Here is a 21,172-nt window from a genome sequence, read left to right on the forward strand (position 1 = left end):
CGAGCGAGCTGAGGAAACGTGGCGTGGTCTGCCTTGCCCAGGTCCATTAGTAAGGAGATCAATCAATGGTCACGCACTCATTAAGGGGAGATTGGAGTGGGAGTGAAAGGGTAAAGGGATGGTGTCCATCGTTATATCATAAAACCACAATTATGGGGAATTAATCCCTCCTAAGAGATTATGCTGTAATTGATTGTCATTCACAACCGCCAATAAATCTCCTTTCGATGGCTCATAAACCCCGAACATCAGGCCGGGGGTCCGAAACGTGGGACGCGAGTCCATCAATGACGACATGGGCCTTGGAAGGGCGAAAATACTCAGCAGAACGCGTGGGCAAGTATTGGTGGTCTTTTCCCGTCTCATCTCCACGCGTCTACAAATTGGCTTTTGTGAGCGGCAGGTGTATCGAGGGTGAAAGAGTGAAAGAAACAAAAGTTGAGGCCGACTCTGCAATGAACCAGAGCCAGGTGCAGCAAAGCAACAAGAAGATGATATCAATTGAACCATCATCAAATAGCAACTATTGACCGACCGGAGACGGACTGGACTTGCCCTTGCTTCATCACCATTTCATTGGCAGAAATGCCCCCGAGACCGCTGAATAATGAACAGCTAAAGCATTTTGGCTGGGGAACAAATGTGGAGTCGTTTATTTACACTACTATCGGGCCCACTCTTCCATGCTGCACTAAGCCCCATCGCATTTAGAAACCGTATCTTGTCCTGTATCTCTGATTGTTCGCTTGTATGTAAGTATAATTTCTCCCGCCGTGTCCTGTATGTAATCAAGATGAGCCCTTACACACTGTATTGTCTTCGGCTTACGTCCAGTACCGCTAGATCTAACAAGATTACAACCGCTTCAGTACCCATCAATCCCCGACTGGCTGGGAACGACGAGACTAAGAGAGGAGAGAAAGGGCCAATCTGCCCATGGTTGAGGCTCCCTCCGCTGCCTCAATTGGTCGCGAATTAATCTAACCAGAAGTGGTCATATTGTCTCGAGCCTCAATGGACGTGTGTGTCAAAATTTCGCGTCACGGTTGCCCGGGGATTACATCCAAATTAGCGAGATCTCGATTCGTTGATCTGATCATTGGCCCATGGCAACGTGGATATCAATTCAATTTGTGACGATGATGTACTGTGCACTGTGGCTATGGTTGACTGGTTTTCTTGCTTTCATTCCAATCATATGCTTGCAGTCAATCGTTGCCTTTTCTCAATTCATGGGTGTTGGTCGTTAGTCCATCCCTATGCTGGAGAGGCGAAAAGGACTCAAGTGGATGGACTCGATGACGAAATCAGAACTTTTCCGTACACAGTAGTGAATGAACGTCTAGGAAAAAGAAAGAAACATCTGACATCCCATGTTTCGTCCACCACCATAAAACCGTATACTGACTTTAGGAATAATTAGGTAAAGACACCCGGCCGAGTGGATCGTCTCGCGACTGACAATACCAGCGTCAGTACAGGATACGGAGTACTGGTATGAACTAAAGGAGGCCAAAGTCAAGACTCGATCGTAAGTGATAGATACACCGGACACATCGGTGCAGACATGTGCTCATCAGCCATTGTTGATCCCTTCATGCAGAAAGGAGGTATAGTCATCAATCCATCCACAAAAAAAAAGCCTTCAGTTGCACTATCAATCAATTGCAGACTGTCCAGATCGACCTGTGATCATGTATCACATCACGAAAACAGCCAGTCGTCGCTATTAGGCTCTAAGCCCGAGGTCTGCACCTGTGTACGCTACCTATACATTGAGATGTTCTGTGAACCTTCCAGAGCATTTCCTATTTGGTAGTACTATACCTGACGCGTTCACCTTGAGTTTTCCCCATCTTCTCTGGCATGTTCCAGCCTTCCTTTCTGCTCCTTCACATGATCCACTTTCTATCACTCACCGTAACCTGTATCCCCGTTTGCCTCCCGGGCTACCGCCAGTTTCTGTGTGTGTATCCTCGAACTACGAATAGACTAACGCCCACTCTGGGATCTTTAGGAAGGTCGGGTTTTTGCAGGTGGATCCGTCTCGTCGGAACTGCGGGGCGGGCAGAAAAAACAGCCTTTCTCTGTTCTGGTGGGCCCATTACACAACCCAGCAGGAAGACTTGCTACTCATGTGACTTACCGTTTCCTATACTGTGCACTTAAAGATCATATATTGCTGAGAACCGTCATGACAGCGATCATCTAGGTGAATAATCGAGGATGATTTTGTGATGGAATCTTCTTTTTCCTTAACTGGACCTCAATCGAGACTGAAATCGCGGTTCCAAGCACTAAGAAAAAAAAAATTCTCTAAAGATCCGCAGTGGGCTGCCCGTTGGTGGTAAAATTTCCAAGGAGCCGAATGCGGTGTGTTCAAATGGTACAGAGACTAAAGAAACTCACCGATACTAGGGGAACTGGGAATACTCTTCGAAAGAGATAGAAGGTCATTCGGATGGGAAATGGCATGACATGCTCCGTCTTATTGATTGCAAGGGGTGTACTCCATAGATGAAGAAAAAAAAAAAAGAAATCGCTCAGGGAACGCAACTAGAGAGGGTTCTGGTGGACTGTTAATGCGTATGTACGGTGTAGTTATACTAAGTTAGCTTCAGGTGTAGGTTTCGATCAAAAATTGATATGTCAGGTGATAAGCAGACCCATGCTTCTTTGCTGCGTATGTAAGTACTGCGCTCCGTACTTCCACTCCCCCAACCCCATAACGAGGCGCACTTGTGGACCAAGGAAGCAAGAACATGGAAACATACGGAGTATAATCGCACGAAAGTCTTGTTATGCTGAAAAAGTTAGCCCGCCACCTAATCCTAGGGGCATTATGGCCCTTGCATAAGTCCTGATGGAGTGCTCTCTGAACATGGTATACATGGTTACACAAACTCCATTTCAAGGGAGGACGAAGGGGTGCAAACTGGGTTCTATATCATCAGGCGAGTTGCGAAGCAATCATTCACGATTTCAAGCATACTCTCTGCGCCCATGGTATACCTCCAGAGTTTCGAACAACTTCAACCGCCATGGCAATGACCGGGGTCCGTAACACCACACTTCACCCCAAGCTCAGTAATACATATTCTGCCAGATGGCTCAGGATGATACTTTTTCTGTCCAAAGCGGCGGTCGGAAATCAAGCAGAGTGGCGGGTTTTGTGCAGGTACGCAGCAAGGAGAGCGCGCGCTTACATTGACACTAGGTTGTTAGATCTACAGAGCGCAAGAGTGTAGGATTTGGTTGCAGACGGAGGATCTCTCATGCGCGCGCTAGCTACATCTCTAAATTTGACGTCGTGTGTGTGTGTATGTGTGTCAGTGCCAGTTCATCCTAGTTCCCCGGCCGGTGTGCATGCAGCAAGCTACTTAGAGAAAAGCGTCTCTGTGATCTCTACAGTACTGTACATACACATCCGCGGGCAGGCTAGTGAAGTGCAATGCTGTACAAGCGGGCAGGATACCCTTGCTGATACGAGAAGATCTTGAAGTATCGACCACATTTTGGATATAGGGTTTTTCTCAGCAGCGAATCGTACTTCCATTCTCTTGCCATCGGGATCTGTCGGATCCTGATCCGCTGGACCCATCGTTGCCGCGACGCCGCAGTGTGTCGAGATGTCCGCGCTTCTTTTCCTGTAACTACTGTAGGTTGCATGCCGCGGAAGGACAAGATCTGAGGCAAGCAGCGGGCTGGAAAGGGCCGGTCCCGGGTACCCCCTTTTCCCATCTGGCACTGCAGTATACCTTACCGGTCCTACTCAGTAACTCATAATATAGCTACCCAAACCGATAAGTTAAGTAGAATCTTTCCTTTGCCCCCACACAACGAAATTGAGTCTATTTGCAAGCAATAAGTTAACCTCTCCATAATTAAGAGCTGTCACCTCCAGGATCGGTCAACAGAGTACCGGACCTATTGGAAACCGAGACAAAAGACATGAAAGCTCCGCACTATTAGTTACAGCCAACAACCTTTTACCCCTGACGCTTGCGCAGCTATCCAGAAATGCGAATGCAACAAGTGTTCTAGAATCCAACTTGTGATGAGCTGATCCGCGAATCATTTCTCCGTACACGAGAGAAATAGAAGTCGCCTAAGTGTCTAATCTCCGCCCTCGCCGAGATGAAGGCGGGCGCCTGAGAGACAGACTGACAGAGAGAGATGTTTCTATGTTTAGCCATTCCACACCCACACCCACCCCCACCCCCACCCCAGCTCTTCGGCCCCCCTTTCGTCCCCATGGGAGAGAGTGCTGGACTCAAACCGCACATGGCGGCTAAGTACTACACCCAGGGATATGCTGCACATGCAATCGGAGAGGAGCCAACAGCCACGACCTACGAAGGACATTACGTGGATTATATGTGGCAACTGGCTAGGGACGGACAGCGTTGGGTGGCTGTGTGATCTAGGCTGCCGATGGGGGTGATTGGCCATTTTACTCAATCAGATATCCACTTCTCTCGATGCAGGGCAATTAGAGCTTATATTGGTAGGCAGGGACGACCAAAGGTGGCTGCATCGCCAGCCACTGGAACAGCCACTGCTCCGTGAAAGAGTTCGTAGTTAGGTGGGAGGCTTCGTTTTGCGCGGAGAGTTTGGGCTTCAATGGACCAGGAGGCTAGACACTCATGAGAACGAGGTCATTTGTTGGTCCAGAGGGTAAAAGATTAAGACACTAGAGTGTATGCTCGGTGGCGACCTATATTGATGGCCTTACGGAGGAGACCTCGAGCGCAATGGTGGCTGTTCAAGAGGAAACAATATACGGGAATCCCCAAGCCATCCAAGGTAGACTTGCCTGCCCACTGCAGTTGACGGCGGCAGTAGCTTCTTCTCCCTTGCTTCTCTTTTGTGATTCACCCATGGCTGGCGCCGCGGGGATCATCGTCATGACCCCGGCGGTCTCGGTTGACCTTGACCTAGATTCAACGTGTCGGTCATTTGCCACTGGGAGCTCATTTTCACCTACACGGGTATGGATGGCTGAAAGAGCGCTGTGTCGTAGCTCGAAGTAAGGCTGCAGTAGCAATGATCTGTCTGTTGGATCTTGTACTGTACCGGGGAAAAAGAGGACTGTGGTGCCGTTGATAGACTTTCTAGGATGGAAAAGCTGATCCCCGATACCAGTGTAGTTCGTGGGGTCGTGTCAAGGAAGGGTGGTGGTCCCTTTGTCGAACCCACCACCCAGCCCCAAGCTGCGAAGATCCTAGCTTACTGTAGCTTTGATGAACCATCAGACCGCATCAATAGAGACACCGGGATTGTTCCCTTGGTAAGAAGCGGACTGGCCCCCGGGCCAAGTGATGGAAAGTATAAATCCCGCACAGAAGGAAGAAAGAAGAACAAAAAGAAGAAGTGGAGAGTCTTCTTACGCACCTCTACTCTGCTGAAACAACAATGAATCAAGGTGAAGAAAAGTATGGCGCCCGTGAAGGTCATGACGACAAGGAAAGATTCTTGATCGTCGTTGTGCGGCACAAGTGATACTTTCTACAGTACCTGGTTGAGGGCGGGCGCACGAGCACGCAAACTATACCACCCCGTCTTTCTCTTCCTGTGGTTCATTAGGCAGATTCAAAGAATGTCTACGACAGGACGTAGTTCTCCCGTGTTTTTTTTTTTTTTTTTTTTTTTTTTTTTTTTTTTCGAGAATCCGAGATTTTATTTTCCATCCTGGTGGCTTCATCATGGACAAAGATATCAATTGGAAAAGAATTGGTCGAGACGCAAAGCGGCCGATGGTTGCTGTTGATCGGCATGATCGGTTTTTGAAAGAGAGGGAGGGGGAGTGCAATGGCGACTGGTCAAGAATGATCCGTAGAGGAGACACACGACACGACTGAGATATTGTCGGCCAGGGTCGTGTCAGGCTGTTGAGCCAGTCAGAAAAAACTGGTCGTCGATGACGGCAATAGGCAAACTAAACCTCGTCTCTGGGACGCGACCGCTCGCCAATGAATGAATTGAGTGTGTATGCGTTGTTGGAACGGAGGCCTCAGATTACTGTACGTACTACATTTACTCCCTACATACTGTATGTACACTTACGACGGGAACCATATTTACCAGCTGAATTACGGACAGTAAGCAGCTGAAAAGAGAGAAGCAAGAAAAGAGACCAAGAGAAAACTCAGTCGGCTACTCCGCATTGTGGGTAAGCCGAGCAGTCGTCAAATGGCATTACGTTCTGATGAAGTTATGATATACATGTAGACTAAGTTATTGGATTGCAGGGGATGGAGGGATAACCTAGAGCGATGGGGAAAGTCGGTCGATTTTCCAGTGAGGGGAGGAGGGAAATCAAATCAATAGTCAAGCCATAGTTATAGGGTGCGCAGCTATTTTACAATAGACAATGCGTGTGTCGCATACGAGCAGACCGCTCTCGGAGGGAGATCTCTTTTGGATGGAGGTGCTGGTAGCGCAAACCGCAAGCAAGTAAATCCTGCCTTCGCTTGATCAGTCCATACCTGATCGGTTTTAGACTAATCTATCTTGACATTTGACATGGGTTTCAAGGCAGGTAGAACACATTGTTAGACCGTCAATATGAGAGGCTACAAAGAGAGAAGAAGAGCCGGAGCCAAGGACCGGAGGTGTTCCTGGCCTGAATCAGGGAGGGCAATGGCTGGCGAAGACTGGCTGGTGAGCACGGAGATCACCCCACCTACAATACCAGTCCATCCAAGGGAGGGGGAGGGAAGTTTGGGACTGGATGGCGTTGCAGGCTTAGGTTCATAGATAGATGGTAGCCTTGGGCTTATGCTTTAGGGAGGACGTGATTTTCTGAGGAAGGAAGATGAAGAAATAAGAAAGCAAAGGGAGTGTGTGAGAGAGGCCGGGCTAGAGATTGCCATCACTGACGGGTCAGGATATCATTTCCTCTTCATATAGAGAACAAAGATAATCCAGTTCTCTGGTTCCGGTCGCGCAGCAAAGGAAGTAAATCATCCACTGCTCCTTAGCTTGGTTCGTAATGTCGGAAAGACATGCAAATTGCTTGCTTCATCATCGAATCGATCGGTCAATAGGGGAAGAGACAGCAGCCAAAGCAGAATTGAATGCACCGCAGCTACCGACTAGCCAGTCAGTAGTCTACCCCTCATGGACCAAAGGCTGGCTCGGGGCTAGCAGGAACTCGACCCGGAGACGATGGATGGATGGATGGTACTTTACCGTGTGCACACACGGACGCAGGCAGGCAGGCAGGCAGACAGACAGACAGACAGACAGACAGACAGACAGGCAGGCAGACAGTATTTGACTTTCACTCTTACAGTAAGGGTTACTGACTGCTTTCCTGGTGGCTTAGGCCGCGCCTTGGAGGAGCAGGAGAGAATTGCCCTGAGACGACGTCCTACCTAGACCGGTTAACTACTAGTTATAGTATCTGCATATGAGGGTTCCGGTTTGACCAACCTTTTGGTATGATCCAGTAATCTACTGCAGCGGACTACAGCAGCGCCCGCGCCCCTCCTCAACCTCCTTATGTCACGCCTGTTCCACAACCACCCTACTGGTTGGATCTGGATGGAAATTCTACTTGCGCCATACGTTTCACAGAGAACGCGAAGCATTCGATTTGACTTGATACTGATGATCAAAGAATTGGAGCATAGTTTCAGTATAATCTCAGGATAGATAGCAGTCAGCAAATATATTAGTAATTGTACTGTACAATCTACGGGGCAAGTGGAAGGATTGCTATTTCCATGGCAAGAGTAAAACCAAGGCCAACAATAACCAGCCCAGCCCAGTCTACAGCCAACCTTGAACTGTGCCCGGCGGCGGTAAGGAAGGTATTGTTGAAATCAGATGAAACCAAAACTTGGTCTATCCAATACGTACAATACATACTGTACGGGTACCTCAATTAGTCCCCCTGTAACCCGCTCTTTCATCTTAGTAACTTCCGGGACCCCGGGACACAATACCAATTACCACGGTCGATACCGAAAAGCGTCATGGTTTACCATACATCGCGGGCAAGCTAACCTGCAGCGATCCCCTCGAGAGACTTCTATCTCCGGGCCACTCGTCCCATCTCTTCTTGTTCTTCTCTTTTCTTTTCTTTCTGCTACACCCGCCTGGAGAGAGAGAGAGACCAAACTCCTCCTCATCTTCCTCCTCTCCTCATTCTTCTTATCTTCACCTCTCCTCCCTTCCTTCTTTCTCCCTCCTCCGAAACCCCCCTCCCTCTTTTCCTGCCATCCGTCAATTCTCTTGGAAGAGATCTGAGACTGGTCCCCAGGCCCAAGATCCGGTTGACTGCACTATAACAGTCAATTTCGTCTGTCGCCCGTTGCACCAGCTCTCCAGTCGAGCCGTGTCCGTCAGCTCCTGCTTAGACGTCCTCTTTCGACGTTTGTTAACTCAAACGGCGAATTTTCCCTCCCCCCCCCACATCTGACATCCGGTGTCCACCCCGTGACATCGACCGTTGGATTCCCCTGATTTCAGCTCCTGCCGGTTAGAAGAGCGAAGAGAAGGGTTCTTTTCTGTTCTTCAATCCGAAAGCTTTGTGTGTACATGCTTCTATTTTGGTTGTGATTCCCTAAGAGGTGAGGCGTCAAAATTCTCCTTCTGTCTTTCAGTTTCCCCCCTCATTCGATCATCCGGGTTGCGTTTGCATCTCCTGGCAGTCCCGCTGGTGAATGCTCAGGCGGACTGTGACTTCCATCCATTGTGGATACAGCGAGATATTCCTGTCAGTGCACGGTCAGCATCCCTTGAAGTCGGATCGTGTCGAGCCAGCAATTGCCCGCAGCGGACCCCCGAAATTGTCACGTTTCGATTCCACGAGCACTGGACGGTCCAGTTTCAATGACAATCCTCATAATGCGTTTCCGCATACATTTTTGCACGCTGCGATGGACTGGTTGGAGATACAAATTGTGTCTTGATAGGGGTTCAGGGACAATTGGTCGTTTAGTAAAGAGCGTGCAATGGTCCGGACCGGCATTGAAGATGCCCTCGCTTCAAGAGGCACCGGTCAATTCATCCTATAATGCTGGCTTGAGAAGAAGCGAGTTTGATTATCGACTCAAGAGGAGATTAAGGGTTGCTCATGTGCTCGGACGGGAATGTAAAGACCGTTTCCCGCATACTTGGAGGGGACGATCTCGAGCCTTCGACGCGGAGATATCCAAGCAATCTTACCACTGCAATTCCACATCGCAAATCATCAGAAGCAAACAAAGGCATTGTCTGAACCTGACGGCTAACTTGTCCTCTTCTACCTGCTAGGAAACAATTGTCTTTTTCTTGATTTTAATCTCGCTTTTGGCCTCGATATAGCCTCACTCCTTTTAATGTGGATTTTGGCTTTCTAGCGCTTTTCGCATCTTACAACTTCATTCCTGTCCTGCACAAGAACGTTCGAAAGGACACACTGGATTGCCGACTGTACGTTGTGATCATTCTCGTTGCACCTCGATTCCCCCCCTGACGATCTCCCCACCCCTTCACAGGGTTTGTGCCTGTACTCCTGTTTCTACATTCCGGAGTGCACCTAGGCTTGCCAGTCCAGGAACCGGTTCCTAGGGCGAAGGCGTTCAGTCGTACTTCGTCTTTCGAATTGGTATTCTTCAGAGTTCATCTCGCCGGGTCATTCCTTGTGTCTTGACCCAGCCTAGATGCCAGACACGCCGTCACGGTAAGGGTTGCATCGTGCCCTCTGCCCGAAGGCCTTCTATCTGGGTTAGTACTTTTTTATCCCCAGGGAGTCCCCCTTTTCACCCTCGACCTCTTCCCTCTTCTCTTCTCCTTGGGCCTTCCTTTCCCAACTACAAACCTTTCTTTAACATCTTATATTTCCTTTTGCTTCGCTCTTTCTTGCATCACACACTCTTTTGCCGTCTTGCTTTCATTATTACTCTCTTTTGATAATCTTAATCTCAACGTATACTAATTTTAACTTCATCTAGCTCCGGCCACCTAAAAGGCTTTCCACCCACTACCTGGCTATCCTTTCCCTTTCCAGTGCCCGGACTATCGCCATCTTACTGGACCCTTTCTAATATCTCCAACTAATTCCGTTCATTAATCTCCACACCTAATTCGGCGACTGTCACTCTCTGAACTCCGTCGTTCCCTGATAGACCCGAGTCTAATCAGATCCACACTCTTTACAACAATAATTCCTTCGGATCGTTATACTTCTCAGTCCGACAACATGGCCTACCAAAAGCGTCCTGCCTCCAGCTATCAGCCTTGTGATACCTTCTTTGTGGAGTCGTATGACGACTTCCCGGCTCCGCGGATGGAACCCAAGGAGCACGCGAGACTGATTGCCCGCGAGCGTCAGTATGCCATTGCGGATGAGCTTTCCAGAATTACTAGTGAAGAGTTCCGTGATGACATTCTGGCGCACATGCTGGACATGGATGTTAGTATCTAGTTGGCTGGCTTTGTGAAACGCTCGTGGCTAATCTGCTTCTACAGACCGCCACCCTTCCTGACGTCGAATCGATCGACATCCAGACCGAGATTCAATGGTTCATGCGCCCCTATCTCCTTGATTTCCTGATTGAAGCCCATACCGCTTTCCAACTATTGCCGTCTACTCTCTTCCTGACAATTAACTTGCTCGACCGATACTGTTCGAAACGTGTCGTTTACAAGAGACATTACCAATTGGTCGGGTGTGCGGCTCTGCTCATCGCTGCCAAGTATGGTGACAAGAAGGACCGTGTTCCTACCATCAAGGAGCTCAAGTCGATGTGCTGCTCCCTTTACGACGATGACATGTTCATCCAGATGGAGTGGCACGTGCTGCAGACTCTGGGCTGGACGATTGGACACCCCACGGTGGACAACTTCCTGCAGATGGCTGTTATGGACTGCCCTTATGATGCGGAGGTTGAGCACCTGGCTCTGTATATTGCGGAAATCTCGCTGTTCCACCGGGAGTTCGTTTCCAAGCCTTCATCCGATCTTGCTAGAGCCTCCTTGGCTCTTGCACGGTGCATTCTGAACCGAACTCAGCCTCGTCACACTGAGTGGTCATCTCAATACGACTCCATGACACTAGTAGGGTTGTCACAACAATTACACCAGCCCTCCCAGGTGCTCTCCAGGAAGTATTCATCGGCCCACTACTCGCGGGTGTCGAAGGTCCTGGAGCAATTCCTCGCCCGCCAGGCCTCCGTTGCGAGCTACACGCCCCCTAGCCCGCCGTCCGATGTTGTTCCGGCCGAGTCTAAACCCTATGAAGGGGAGATTGGTCTTGCTACGCCCCAAAAAGCCCCGCAATCCACTATGGCTCACGGCTACATCACACCGCCAATTACTCCTGAAAATGAAGTCTTCGCCAACGGTGGCAATCCCACCTTTGCCAAAGGAGTATCTGGCGCTAGCGCCTGTTCTCCGTCCCCCACGCCCCCTCCTAGTGCACCATACACGGATGCTCCTTCCTTCACGCAAGAGGCCACATACCAGCAGCAATATCTTCAGCCTCAGATGTCATTCAGCACCGGATACTGAATTTCACTTAGCTGGAATCTCTGTCGATAGTATATCATCTCCTCGCTCGATGCCTAGAATCGATGTACCTTCCGCTTGTGCCATAGTTGCCAACTGGCCATCACTGGTCTACAATCCATTCTCGATCCGATCGCAGGCAGTCTGCTGAATGGGATTATTTTTCTATCCTCTACTAACCCCCTTCCTTTGTCCTGTCCAAAAAAATGCATACCCCATTTTCGATTCGCATACCATCACTTGGGTTGCCCAAGTTGCATCTAGCTCGTTTCTCATCTTTTATAACTAGCATTGCAAGCGCGAGCTGTTCGAATTTATTTGCATGTTGCTGTATTTTCTCTTTCTCTTATTCCCCGTTTTCGACCCAGTCCAACGATGCAGACTTTATCTTCTGCCGCTGCGGGGTTCGAAGGTGTTGTCCTTTTCATGTTTTCCCGCTCCCCCATTTCACTTTTTGACACTCGTAAAGAACATTAATTTGGCTCAAACTCTGACCTTCATTCTGCATTCCGGTGGAATCGTGTGCATGCTTTTGATAGCGTGACGCGCCGCTGTGCCTTTGTCATTTTATTGAATGATGGAATGAGGTTTTACAACAAAGCAAAAAAAGCATAAAAGAGCTCCCCTGTCAGTGCGAACCAACATATCAGACCAAAAACTTACATACAAAACCAAGAAAAAATAAAGATAAAAATAAAAGAACCACGAGACGAGGGAGTTCGAGAAACCCAAAAACATCATACCCTCGATAAAGTTTTGTGATTTGAGTGCTTGTCGCCGGCAGCCATACAGTACACATAGCCTTCGTTCCCCATACACCCCCCAAACCTACTATATTCACACCATATATTAACAAGAAGGCGAGCAAGAGGGCGAACAAGGAGGTCAACTATAATTTAAAATAACAGAGATGGCCAGAAGAATTGATAGATGGCGCAGCTTCAGGGGCAGACAGACAGACAGTCTTGCCTTCCATCGAGAAACGTTCTGTCTCTGCCTCCTGCCTGCCTTTGGCGCAATTCAGTTTGCGTCTTAGCAAATGCAAACCTTTCCTTCCAAACTACACTACCCTTGCATCACAGACCTGCCATGATTTGGGGAGGTAGTTAACTAGTTACTTGCGCCATCAATCCTTGAGTAGGTATGTAAAAGGTAACTACCTCCACGTATGTCTATCTCCCCAAGATACATGCTGGGCGATCACAGGAGGAGAAAAAAGGAGGGAGCAAGTGAAGTGGGCGGAAATGGAGTAAGTCGTAAGAAGCGAAGAAAGATGGGCTCCCAGGCTGTACCTAATGCAAGCCCGCCTGCCTTTGCCGAAGTAGGGAGGAAAGTCGAGGGTAAAACCGTGGGGGGGGCGGGGGTTGATCACTGGGGAGGGATACCGTTCAATGTTTGCAGAAAATGGTGATGCATGCCCCTGTTTGCCAATAGAAATGATTCATGGCTTTTTTTTTGGGGAACTAGTGAAACGAGCATGTCGGCGGTACATTATGTTCTACTTGCTGCATAATTGACCGGGTTATGATCTCGAGGCCGATGAAAGAGCAACAAGATTGTATGTATCCATGATTGCCAGTCGATTGAAGTAAGTAGGTATGAGATGAGTTGTGATTCGGGAAGCTATTCCATTGGGTTGCTTCTGCCGGCGACTCGTTCCATTCGAATTTCCAAGAGAAAGCGTTTGGAGGTATCATGCCTGGACTATATTACTTATGTCTTTGTGCTGGGGTTGCGGTCAAACCCACAGGCTCAGCTTGGAGATTGTCCTCAACGTCCAAACCCGAGGTTCGTTTGATGCAGTGAGTGGTTTATAAACACATCTCCACCATCCGTTTGGGTGAAGGGTAGGTAGGTATGTAGTTAGAAATTTATATTGTAGTAAGTAGTACAATAGTATCACACTCCGAAATCAGCATACAGTACAGATTAATCCTCTTGATCAAGACACACTCCAGCAGTTAGTAGCAATAACCCAGCAGCATCTGTCATGTCGAACAAGATGGTACAGTATCATGGTAAGAGAGTGAGTAGGAAAAGTGCGACCAGCGCGCTTCCTGTTGATGCTGCTGCTGCTGCTGCTGCATCTACAGTCGCAGACTGTCATGAGCAATGATGGGTGCAGCGCAGTAGCAGGTGCAGCAGTGGTGCTTCTGCATAGACGGATGCGGAAGCGAGCGAATGAACGAGTGATATGACATGACATGATGCGACGTGAGATGGCATAATGAAAAACACAAGAGGACACGGAATAAAACACCCCACGCTAAGCGGATTGGAAAAGCAGCAGAAAGAGAGAGAGAGATTCGGTGCTGGGAAAGGGGAGGAATGGGGGAACTGACCACACTGGCGCAGGGCGGATCAGGATAACCCTAGTTCTCATTGCTTGCAAGCAAGGGGAGGTCGGACTTTGGCTATCTCATCACAATTCATCCTAAGGACAGGACTCGACCGAGTCAGAGAACCATAAACCTCAGTCTGCACCAGTGAGATGAAGGAATGCAACACGTGTGGGTGCGTGTCATGGAGTGAATGGTGTGGAGGAGTCTGGGGAGGGGAAGAAAAAGCATCAGAAATAAACCCGAAATATGGCACAATAGTGTACAGTACGATACAGAACATAGGTAGGTGTAGGAAAGAAGGAATTCTCCGGAACAACAATTCCAAAGTGAAATGGCGAGATTCAATGCACCTTCGTCAAGGGGAGGGAGAAGGAAATGCGGTGACGAAAGAGTCTAGAATGGCGAGAGAAGCAGCATCCGTTGAATGCCGGTCGAGAGCCAAACTTAGCGGCCGTCGATCGGTCTGCCTCACTTCTAGAGACTCAAGCCGCGCGGTTGATTCGCGCTCCCGGCGACAAGACAAGACCGATCCCCCAGCGACTGCCAGCAGCGCTTCGGAGGATCTACTTGTTCGGCTCCGGAACTATTCACTTCCACCGTTGCTTATCCCAGTCCGAAGGTCTCGTCTCGTCAAAGAGTTGTCCTCCCTGGTTGTGAACAACTACCGGGGGTTGGTTTCGACGAGGGCCAGCATGCGAGCCTAATTCGGGGGTTCTGGTCAGTGACAAGGAATATGCGGAGATAAGATCTAGACACAACGTACCTCGCATGTCCGTCACCACCACACGGTTTCCGCTGCTGCCACTGCTGGACAGGGAGGAAGTAGAGTCGCTGACTTTGTGAGGCATGTTGATCAGAGGTATAGAAAGGTTGGGGCTGGGTTTAAGTGGGTGAAATAGATGTAGTTGTTATTATTAATAAAGTGAGGGTAAAGGCGATGACAGGAGTTATATAGAGACCTGTGGCTGATCTGTGGCTGAGCAAGGCAAGATGCTGAGGCACACAAAAGGTAGGAATCAGGAGATAATGAAGGATGAGAAGAAGAGAGTACACTGATTGTGGTAAAAACTGTTGTGATTGTGATTGTAGCTGTAGTTGTAGTTGTTGGTAAAAAAAAAAAGTAGGGAGACGAAGGGCAGGACGATGGGGCCCTTTTGTATGTTTCGCAACGGTAGCAGGAGAAAGAAGTATACCGGAAAATAGTAGGTAACCAGCAGAAACAAACCCAGGCTGGAGCCTGGTGCAGTGCCAAAAAAAAAACTGATCCTATCGCATCTGTAGTGGTTCCCCCGGGTTTTACGACCCAGGAAGAAGGGCAGATCGCTCATCTTGCAGAGCAACTAGTAGGAAGAAGCTCCGGGCCCGCCTGTCTGCCCCATACTCGCATTAGTACTGTATCTACGCTCCTACGCAGCATCGTCGATCTCTCTCATCCTCAATGCGCGGCCCTGGACTGGCTCCCGACGTCATGGTCTCAAGCCCAACAGAGAACCGAATGTCTGGAATCCTCATCGAAGCGTCGAGGCTCCACCGTGCCAGGCTGCCAGGGGCAAATAGAGCCTGACTGGAGACGAGGCGGCGAACCGGATGATTCGTCACTTGAACTGCCAGGGCGGAGGGCGGTTTCAGGTCCCATCGGGGTTCGATCACTAAGCATCATAGCCAGGATCCATCGTAGTTAGAGGAGTGTGTGAGAGAGAGAGGACGCTGTGAGTGCGAGTGAGCCTGATTGCGGGGGGCACCAGCCACACTTGTGTTCTCCTGAGCACCGCCTGACTCGGAGTTGGACACATCCCCTATTGCTTAGTACTGGTATTTACCCAGTTCTTCGCCTGAGGGAGATGCTGTGGCGCGGAAGAGGCTGAGACCTTTCGTCCAATAGATTGGGCTTTATACTGAGGATCCAGATAAGGTGATGATGATGAAGATCCTGGTGATGCTGGTCTGGTCTGGTCTGGTCTGAGTCTGAGTCTCGCCTTGCTTGTCGGTCGTACACATACGGAGTAGAAAAGCTACGAGAGGGCGACCAACCCCGGCCGATGACCGTATAGAACACTCTACAAACAGTTCTGGTTGGTGGTGTTGCCGTATCCAGACCGTCAATTACAGCCTCTTACTTCAGCTGATCACCTGACTCCACCCCATCACAGCGCAGCTTATTCAGAAACCAACCCCGACCGAAATAGTAGCACGCCTTTCGGACGGATAGCCACTCTCGCCAGCTTCACATCGCATCATCGCATCATCCTCAGTCCCAGCCGGTGTGTGTGTGTGTGTGACCCGAGAGACGGTGAGAGGATCGTCCTGACTTCTCAGACAATGGACAATAATGATGCTATTATCAGTTGGTCTTTTTCCGGATACCAAGCCTGGCAGCCGTGCGCCATCATCTACTATTAGCTTTCCATAGTCTGCGCGATCCCCCTGGACCACTCACTGCCTGAATATTCAGTCATCGTCCGTCTCTCACTGATATCGTGTACTGCTACTCGGCGCAATCGAACGTTAGTGAAGTGTGTTTTCTTTCAACGGGCGGCCGTTTCTGCGGTGTAGCGTGTAGTCTGTAGGTTACGTACCACCCTACCTTGCAGCAACTACACTGTAGTATTGGTGCTATCATACAGTAGAACCTTGGTTTGGAGCTCGAGTAGCTTACCAGTGGTGAACACTGCTAAGGACCTACTATAGCTAACTTAGCTAGCCATGCATTACAGTATGACCCCCGGCCCCCAACCCTCCCCCATAACTTTGGAGTAGCGGTACCTCAAATAAGCCCCTAAACCCGCCCGGGCCCAGCCATGGCTCCATGAGAACTCCAATGAAGTTAACTACGCCCAGTCTCTAATGGTACTAGTAAGCAGTGTTTCTATTAACTACTCCGTACTACTCCATACGAACTACTACCCTCGATATCAGATGATCCTACCACCCCCGTCTTCTTGATCTCACCGCTATATCGAGCCTACGCTTCTCGCCCGGAAGAAGACGGAAGCTCTTCCCTCGCGAAGTAAACCAGTACGTTTATCACCTGCAGGCCTGCAGAGGCACCGTACACGCTAGGGAACGGGGGGAAAGAGACAGTGACCGTGCTGGCGAACTACTAGGCGTAGTGTATCTTTGTCCACGTAAACTTTACTCGTTGGACCGTACGATACCTTAATCACAATGTACGTTCAGGAACGAGGTTGAAACAAGACGTGTCAGGTTTTTGCGGTGGTAAGGTTAACGAACATGTTCCTGTTCCTCGAATCCTTGCGGACAGGGCGAGACAGGTCTCCTGCGCATGACACGGTAGGTAGGTACCAGTACCAGACCTACAGGCGGTGCTGCACCGCGGCCAGTTGTACCTGCGTTGTGCCTCAGCTGCTCCTGTTTCCCTTGTTGACGACAAACCCATATTACATAAGGTCTGAGTCATTAGTGTTGAGTTGGTTGACTTAGTACCTAGTAAATTATTGTTGCCACTTCCAGCGGGCTAGACTGCATGGAGACTAATTGCTAGGCGGAGAGTGAGGCTGCACGGATTGGCATATACTGGTTGGCTGGCTGGCTTTTCCTCGGGCTCTTTATTGAGTTTACTGTGTATTGATGCACACGCATCATGGATAATGAATGATGCGTCGGCAGGCAGACATTTTAGGCAAGGAATCGGCTGGCGGCAGCTTGTGCTTGAAGGCAGACGCTGGTGGAGCCTACGGTGTACTCCGTAGACTGGATGGGAGGGATGCCTTTGTTGCCTGTGGTGTTGTTGTTGTTGGGTACGATTGCCAGCACTGACGCTAATCCCGAAATGGTCTTAGCCCGCTCTTGGGCTTATGTGCATAACGACGTAGTGATCCGTCAGCTGTACAAAGTGTGTGCCCAAGCCAGGGGTCGGTCTCTTCAGGACCCAACAATCAACTCATCATCCACAAACTGACGCAGACAGGGCTCTGTGACTGTATGACCCTCTGTTTTGAATTCACTGGGGCAGATATCAGTACCATCGCAGGGGCAAATGGGTTCTCCATGGTAAGAACCAGGACCCATGTTTCAGAGTCCCCCCTATGTGTGGAGATATTGGACGTCTGAGGTCTGCTTTGTGTCTCCTCATTGTTTGAAGTCCATGTATGAGCCTGAGCTTCAAGGAGGTTGAATTACTCGTGCTTGACCATATGCTGAGGGGCTAACTATTGGGTGGGTTGTAGATGTAATCGGCCATATGTAGACTGATTATCCGGAATAGATCACGCATATTTCAATTCTCCCAGACATAGATACGTGCATACTATACTTACTGGCTTCAGTTTTGGTCTCTTTCAACTAGAATAGAAGGTTGTTCTGGTCCCATTTCAGTTGCAGTTGTTAAATTCCAAAGAAGTATACTCATCTGTAGAGTACGGCTGTCCTATATCTGGAGGGTGTCTGGCAGCAAACTGATTGAAAGCCAGTCCACACTGGTTCAGGACCAGTGTATTAGCACAAAGACTATCTAGAGTCATTCGGTCTACCGGAGGATCTGAGACTGTCAAGTTCAGGCAGCGCTGCTCCCCAGTATCGATGATCTAAACATCTAACATGACATGCATGGTAGTTCCAGTGAGGTTTCCATGTTATTTGACTGCTGAAGAAACCCCAAGCCCAGGGTCATGCTATGTATACTACCTATGTATGCGTCCTACAGGGTGGCTTGACGATATTAGTTCATATGCAAAGAGTCAGGTTGGAGTGTAGAATATACCAACATGCCAAGAATCGTACACATCTCATCCCATCGAACATAGTCACGTACTTGAATTAGCATCGGACTTCCACCATGAAACTCCTCACATGGGTATTAAGAAACCTGGCTTTCCGCCGGGTTTGCCACGTCTGAAGTTGATGGGATTGCGCAGGATCATTTGCCAAGGTCCGCGGCGTGGCCGATAATATTTGTTTCCTCCACTCGTGTGACCGCGTAGAATGTGCAAGAAGCCGAGGATAGATATCTCAATTCAGCGTAGTGATTGTGTGACAGTTGGGTGCCACTCACTCTGCTGTAGTTGTTAAATAGATTTCAGTCGCATGTCAAGCTCAGTCCGTGAAGGGATGATGCTTCGTCCGTCTCGAGGGAAGAAGTGTGGTACTGTAGCTATATCGACCTGGAGAGCTGGCATGAAGTACGGCAACCTAGAAGCAAGAATGCTGCGGTTATCTTATGATGAGGGGACATGGTTGCATCCCTCCTGTGGGTTGAGATCGATATCCTGAGGCAGCCCTGCTAATACGGCATGCTGACAATCATTCTAATCAGAACTTCGCGCATGAACCCAACGAAATGTTAAAGGAAATGTGGACATGATACTGTAGACGGTCAAGTTATCCAAGTACAACAATACCAGCTCTTTCAAGGTCCACTAGATGCTACAGGATGGTATCCAGAGGGATGCTCGAACCAAAGGTCGCGACACAACGAAGTCGCAGCCCCAAAGATGACGTGAGAATAGACGAGCTCGGTATGCACATTCATGCCAAAGAAGAGCCTACCACCTTCGAACTCCGTCAATCCAGACCCCAGTGCCCAGCACCGGCACAAGCTAGGGGTCTGACTCTTGAATGAGACATAACTACCGGTGTAAGCTGAGAATGAGGGGTGACTGGACCCTAGTCATCATGCAGGGCCTAAAGCGGAAGAGATCTGTCTCTGTAGTGAGCGATCAACACATACTTCTGAGACAACCAACACGAGATTTTGATCAGAAATGGAGGATTTCATACATTTACCTTATCCGATTGGTGTGGGAGCAATGTGGGGGATGGGAGGCAGTGCTGACAGACGCCGCCAGGTACAGCCGCCTAGGGTCAAATAACTAAGCATTTAATTCGACGGATCGAAGGAAGGGTCCAGTTCAGTCGCCAAACTCTACGCCTACCCTATACTCCTCGTACACTTGGAATCCCAACAGTAACTACCGACCGAACAGAAAAAGTCACTTTTCGACGATGCAACTCCTTCCTACCACCCAACACATTCAACACAACTCGAGATGCAGGGCTCAGCATTCAGCAACGTCTGGGGCCGTTTCAGGCGTCCCGCCGAGCTTCTCGCGTTGATGCTTCTCGGTCATCATTGGTAACACCTTGGGCCCTACATGGGGTCACAGAATATGCAAAGCAAACCTGGAGGGAGGGCAGTCTCCGACAGTCTATAAAAACCCCCTCGAACGACCACCATCGAGTCGAAAATATCACTATCAATCATCAGCTTAAGCACATCAAGCAACAATTGCAATTGCCCTTTCAAAGCAGTCCTCTTTCTTGTCAATCCTGTTCAAAGCTTCGAGCTGAAAGCACTGTCACAATGGTCAAGGCCACTACCATCGCCCTCGCCATCATGGCCACCATCTCCCCCTTCGCCGCGGCCAGCAACTGCCAGACAGGCCTGCAGTACTGCGGCTACAATCTTCTGAAGCGAGGTAAGGTGATGATGTCAATGACTTGACTTGATATTTCAACCGCTTCCTCTCTCCGCTTCGCGCCCCCCTCTTTCTCTTACCTGTTAGGAAACTGAGTGTTGGATTATGAATAGGAAACTACTACGCCCAAATCGTCAACGCCCTCGAAGCAGCGGGCTACCCGACTGACAGCGCCCACGTCGAGAATACCTTCTTCCAGTGCCTCGGGGGCAGCAACGGGGACATCGAAGTCCTCCAGTACTGCTCTGCGTGCCAGGATGGTGGCAGTAACCACAGTGATTCCTGCTAGGCCGCTGACTGGCTCTGGTGATTCCTTATGATTTCCAGCCGGAGAGACGTGCGTGGTAGAGGTGTACTGTGTGGCTCTCGGTTTCTCTTGGTTGGAAGACGGAATGAAGAGGGAGGGATGAAGTCAAGGCAGATTGTTATTCTTGTTGTTTTGTTGTTGTCGCTTTTTGTTGTTTGCTAGTAGTTGTTGCTATACTCCTGACCCATTCTGTCCATGCTTTGTAGCTTGAGGTTGCAATGGTAACAGGAGCAGAAGGACAGTCCCGAACTCCTACTAGCTTGACTAAGCGCTTTTATGCCCATTGATATCATACACCTACCTCTGTATATCTCCCATGTAGAGCAGTGCAAGCGTTATTGGATGATGACACGTACTGAAGGCACATCCAGAGAGCCACCTAGTAGGCAAGTAGAAGTGTCGCGCAATAGTAGACCCGACCCATGACTGACAGTCAGGTCAGCTATGGCTGAACGATACTATATTCGTGCATCGGCTTACCGTGCCTCACTAACGATGTATCTGTGATTCTGCTCGTCTTTTATAGTTAGCAACCTGCCATACACTGCCATCGTAATGAAGAAAGCCACTAGGTGGAAAAGTATAGACCT

The 21,172-nt window shown here is 49.3% G+C and overlaps 7 protein-coding genes across 7 annotated transcripts; 5 read left to right on the forward strand and 2 right to left on the reverse strand.

The window, feature by feature from the left end:
- Positions 1–1,715: 1,715 nt before the first annotated feature.
- On the forward strand, positions 1,716–2,203 carry BP01DRAFT_120604 (uncharacterized protein). The gene has a single exon (XM_025570389.1). The coding sequence runs from the start codon at positions 1,867–1,869 to the stop codon at positions 2,167–2,169; it is 303 nt and encodes a 100-aa protein (XP_025435059.1). The 5' UTR covers positions 1,716–1,866; the 3' UTR covers positions 2,170–2,203.
- Positions 2,204–6,877: 4,674 nt separating this feature from the next.
- On the forward strand, positions 6,878–7,335 carry BP01DRAFT_120618 (uncharacterized protein). Its single transcript, XM_025570390.1, has one exon. It carries the CDS (start codon positions 6,995–6,997, stop codon positions 7,280–7,282), a length of 288 nt encoding a protein of 95 aa, XP_025435060.1. The 5' UTR covers positions 6,878–6,994; the 3' UTR covers positions 7,283–7,335.
- Positions 7,336–9,728: 2,393 nt separating this feature from the next.
- Positions 9,729–11,604, forward strand: BP01DRAFT_120633 (G1/S-specific cyclin). The gene is made up of 2 exons (XM_025570393.1): positions 9,729–10,405; positions 10,462–11,604. The coding sequence occupies exons 1-2, from the start codon at positions 10,193–10,195 to the stop codon at positions 11,500–11,502; spliced, it is 1,254 nt and encodes a 417-aa protein (XP_025435061.1). The 5' UTR covers positions 9,729–10,192; the 3' UTR covers positions 11,503–11,604.
- Positions 11,605–12,012, forward strand: BP01DRAFT_120627 (uncharacterized protein). Its single transcript, XM_025570391.1, has one exon. It carries the CDS (start codon positions 11,706–11,708, stop codon positions 11,955–11,957), a length of 252 nt encoding a protein of 83 aa, XP_025435062.1. The 5' UTR covers positions 11,605–11,705; the 3' UTR covers positions 11,958–12,012.
- On the reverse strand, positions 12,013–12,335 carry BP01DRAFT_120628 (uncharacterized protein). Its single transcript, XM_025570392.1, has one exon. It carries the CDS (start codon positions 12,238–12,240, stop codon positions 12,067–12,069), a length of 174 nt encoding a protein of 57 aa, XP_025435063.1. The 5' UTR covers positions 12,241–12,335; the 3' UTR covers positions 12,013–12,066.
- A 2,093-nt stretch (positions 12,336–14,428) lies between these two features.
- BP01DRAFT_379468 (uncharacterized protein) lies at positions 14,429–14,689 on the reverse strand (the record flags this gene model as incomplete). Its single annotated transcript, XM_025577153.1, has 2 exons — positions 14,429–14,541; positions 14,605–14,689. The coding sequence occupies 2 exons, from the start codon at positions 14,687–14,689 to the stop codon at positions 14,429–14,431; spliced, it is 198 nt and encodes a 65-aa protein (XP_025435064.1).
- Positions 14,690–19,720: 5,031 nt separating this feature from the next.
- BP01DRAFT_388907 (uncharacterized protein) lies at positions 19,721–20,872 on the forward strand. Its single transcript, XM_025577876.1, has 2 exons — positions 19,721–20,275; positions 20,389–20,872. Exons 1-2 carry the CDS (start codon positions 20,161–20,163, stop codon positions 20,562–20,564), a joined length of 291 nt encoding a protein of 96 aa, XP_025435065.1. The 5' UTR covers positions 19,721–20,160; the 3' UTR covers positions 20,565–20,872.
- The last annotated feature ends 300 nt before the right edge of the window (positions 20,873–21,172 follow it).

Source organism: Aspergillus saccharolyticus, assembly GCF_003184585.1.
Source record: "Aspergillus saccharolyticus JOP 1030-1 unplaced genomic scaffold BP01scaffold_3, whole genome shotgun sequence".
NCBI classification, from domain to species: Eukaryota; Fungi; Ascomycota; class Eurotiomycetes; order Eurotiales; family Aspergillaceae; genus Aspergillus; species Aspergillus saccharolyticus.